This window comes from Gastrolobium bilobum, unplaced genomic scaffold (assembly GCF_033153095.1).
Source record: "Gastrolobium bilobum isolate Gb01-03AN ecotype WA unplaced genomic scaffold, APGP_CSIRO_Gbil_v1 utg7102, whole genome shotgun sequence".
NCBI lineage: Eukaryota > Viridiplantae > Streptophyta > Magnoliopsida > Fabales > Fabaceae > Gastrolobium > Gastrolobium bilobum.
In genome coordinates, this window is record NW_026898776.1 from 354,188 (window position 1) to 356,994 (window position 2,807).

A 2,807-nucleotide genomic window follows, 5' to 3' on the forward strand; every position below is an offset into this window, starting at 1 on the left:
TGATGAATTGTATATAACTATATTCTTCACTAATACCGATTCCCCAACAAATAATGCCCAAATAAGTGCCAAGAACTTGTGGGCAAGGTATCCATTGGCCCTGCACAGCTTTTCTTGACATTACTTTTGTTGAAATTAATACTACTCATTGCTGTTAGTTCAAATTATGAGCAAGTTTATTTAAAACAACAATTTCTTAAGTCTTAGCCAATTCATATTGGCAACCATGTATGCAAATTGCAATTCGCAACCATCTATTAGTTGCAATGCTGAATAGGGGAATCGCCTTCTTACCGAGCAAATAAGAAAGGGAATTGCTGATTTTCATGAAATGAAATTCATGAAACAACTCACGAATTGAAAATAATTGTTGTGATTTACCCATCAAGTATACGATGATTCCATATAGGGGTGTGTAAAATAATCAAAAAAATTGAATCGAATCATGAACTGAACCGAACTGTTTTTAAAATAACCGGTTTTTAAAGATCAGTTCATGAACCGAACTGGTTTTTAAAACCAGTTTAAGAACCAAAACGAACCATTTTGAACCGAACCAAATTAATTTTTATAACTTTATTTTTTAATTTTCTTTTCTTTTCAAAAGAGGGTCGACCTGAACCGGTTTTGAACCAAACCACTTCCGAACTAAACCATTTAAACCAATTCGGTTTGATTTTTCAAAAAATCCGATTCGGTTCGACCCATGCAACTCCCTAATTCCATATGCTGTGCCTTTAATCATTTTCGTCTTTTATTATTCATGTGTCGCATTCATAATAAGGGTTTGTAAAAACCTTTTGCACAATATAACAGGGCTCAGTAAGAAATGGTGGATTTTCTTTAAGTATACAACTAACTTTAAGTAAACCTTTTGAACCCAGTTAAGTGCAGAAGGAATCACCACTCGAACAGCCGCATATACCATGAGACCAAGACACATCAGATTGGACCCACAAGAATTACACGTACAAGGCAATCTCCTCTCTCCACCAACGGTCAAAATCGTTATCCCAAAACCTCATCCACTCCCTCTCTTTCCCTCCACTCATTTTCCACTTATTGTTTCCATTGCAATGGAAAATCTCAGCCCAACACATTGACGTAGGGAGAGGATAAGACCTCACAAACAAAACAACCATCTTAACATAAACCAACCAAACTACAGAACACAAAACTCAGTTGCAACAATGTCTTGCTCCAATCTCACAATGTTGGTGTCCTCCAAACCTTCTTTATCTGATGCTTCTAACCTCTCCTTCCGTTCTGTCCTCAACCCTTTTCAGCTTCCTTCACAAAACTCAAATTGCAGCCCTTCAAGACCCTCTGTCACCCCAGTTCAGTGTGGTCTCCGAGAGCTCAGAACCCGTATTGATTCTGTGAAGAACACACAGAAAATCACAGAGGCAATGAAGCTTGTGGCTGCTGCTAAAGTCAGAAGAGCTCAAGAAGCTGTTGTGAATGGAAGGCCTTTCTCAGAGACCCTTGTTGAAGTCCTTTACAACATCAATGAGCAGCTTCTAACTGAAGATATTGATACCCCTCTCACCAAGATTAGGCCAGTGAAGAAGGTTGCACTTGTTGTTTGCACAGGAGATAGAGGTCTTTGTGGTGGGTTCAATAATCAAATCATAAAGAAAGCTGAGGCCAGAATTGCTGAGTTGAAGGGTCTTGGTCTTGATTATACTATCATTAGTGTTGGTAAAAAGGGTAACTCTTATTTCCTTCGTAGGCCTTACATACCGGTTGATAAGTTTCTTGAAGGTGGTTCACTTCCCACTGCTAAAGAGGCTCAAGCAATTGCTGATGATGTTTTCTCACTGTTTGTGAGTGAAGAGGTTGATAAAGTGGAGCTTTTGTACACCAAATTTGTGTCATTAGTGAAGTCAGATCCAGTAATTCATACCTTGCTTCCACTCTCACCAAAAGGAGAGATATGTGATATAAATGGGAATTGTGTGGATGCTGCTGAGGATGAGTTCTTCAGGTTAACAACCAAGGAAGGCAAGTTAACTGTGGAAAGAGATGTTGTGAGGTCTAACACTGCAGATTTTTCTCCCATTTTGCAATTTGAGCAGGACCCAGTTCAGATCCTTGATGCACTCTTGCCTCTATATTTGAACAGCCAAATCTTGAGGGCATTGCAGGAATCACTTGCTAGTGAGCTAGCTGCTAGAATGAGTGCTATGAGCAGTGCATCTGATAATGCAGTTGAGTTGAAGAAGAACTTGTCAAGGGTCTACAACAGGCAACGTCAGGCTAAAATCACAGGCGAAATTCTCGAAATTGTTGCTGGTGCCAATGCCCTGCAATAGTGCACTATGCCTATTCCTTCTCTCATCCATGTTTGGATATCTTTGTAGGTATTATAATGGGTATCGCCCCTTTTCTTTCTCATATGCTGGTTTACTAAATGACTGTTATGCAATTCTTACGCTTTTATTGTCTCTCTCAAATGCGCAAACTTTGTGCTCTAGGAAAACTGTTCTTTAATCTGAAACGGATGCCTTTTTTAGTTAAGATTTTGTTTTTTCCACTTATAAATTATATATGTAATAATAAATCTATATAAAGATTCTGAGAGTTCTCTTTTTTGATTTGTTCTCAACTGCAACATGCTGTACTTCTAGAGTAGTATTTCACTTAATTACTTCCTATGAATCACAAAATGTTCCAGTGCAATGTGGTAATTGTGTTTGATACTTGTATAAATGTTGGATATATTAATAACATATATGTTCACATCCAAGCCCAATAGGTTTCAGGATGGTTATTTGAGCCGATATGAGCTGGAGCCCAATAGCTTC

At 38.3% G+C, this 2,807-nt stretch overlaps 1 protein-coding gene across 1 annotated transcript; it reads left to right on the forward strand.

Moving 5' to 3' along the window:
- Positions 1-1,081: 1,081 nt before the first annotated feature.
- LOC133284007 (ATP synthase gamma chain, chloroplastic) lies at positions 1,082-2,592 on the forward strand. Its single transcript, XM_061480951.1, has one exon. The coding sequence runs from the start codon at positions 1,191-1,193 to the stop codon at positions 2,313-2,315; it is 1,125 nt and encodes a 374-aa protein (XP_061336935.1). The 5' UTR covers positions 1,082-1,190; the 3' UTR covers positions 2,316-2,592.
- Positions 2,593-2,807: the final 215 nt, after the last annotated feature.

Excerpts from the sequence above, each read along its gene's own strand:
- LOC133284007 (XM_061480951.1), top strand. The coding sequence starts at position 1,191 with ATGTCTTGCTCCAATCTCACAATGTTGGTGTCCTCCAAACCTTCTTTA.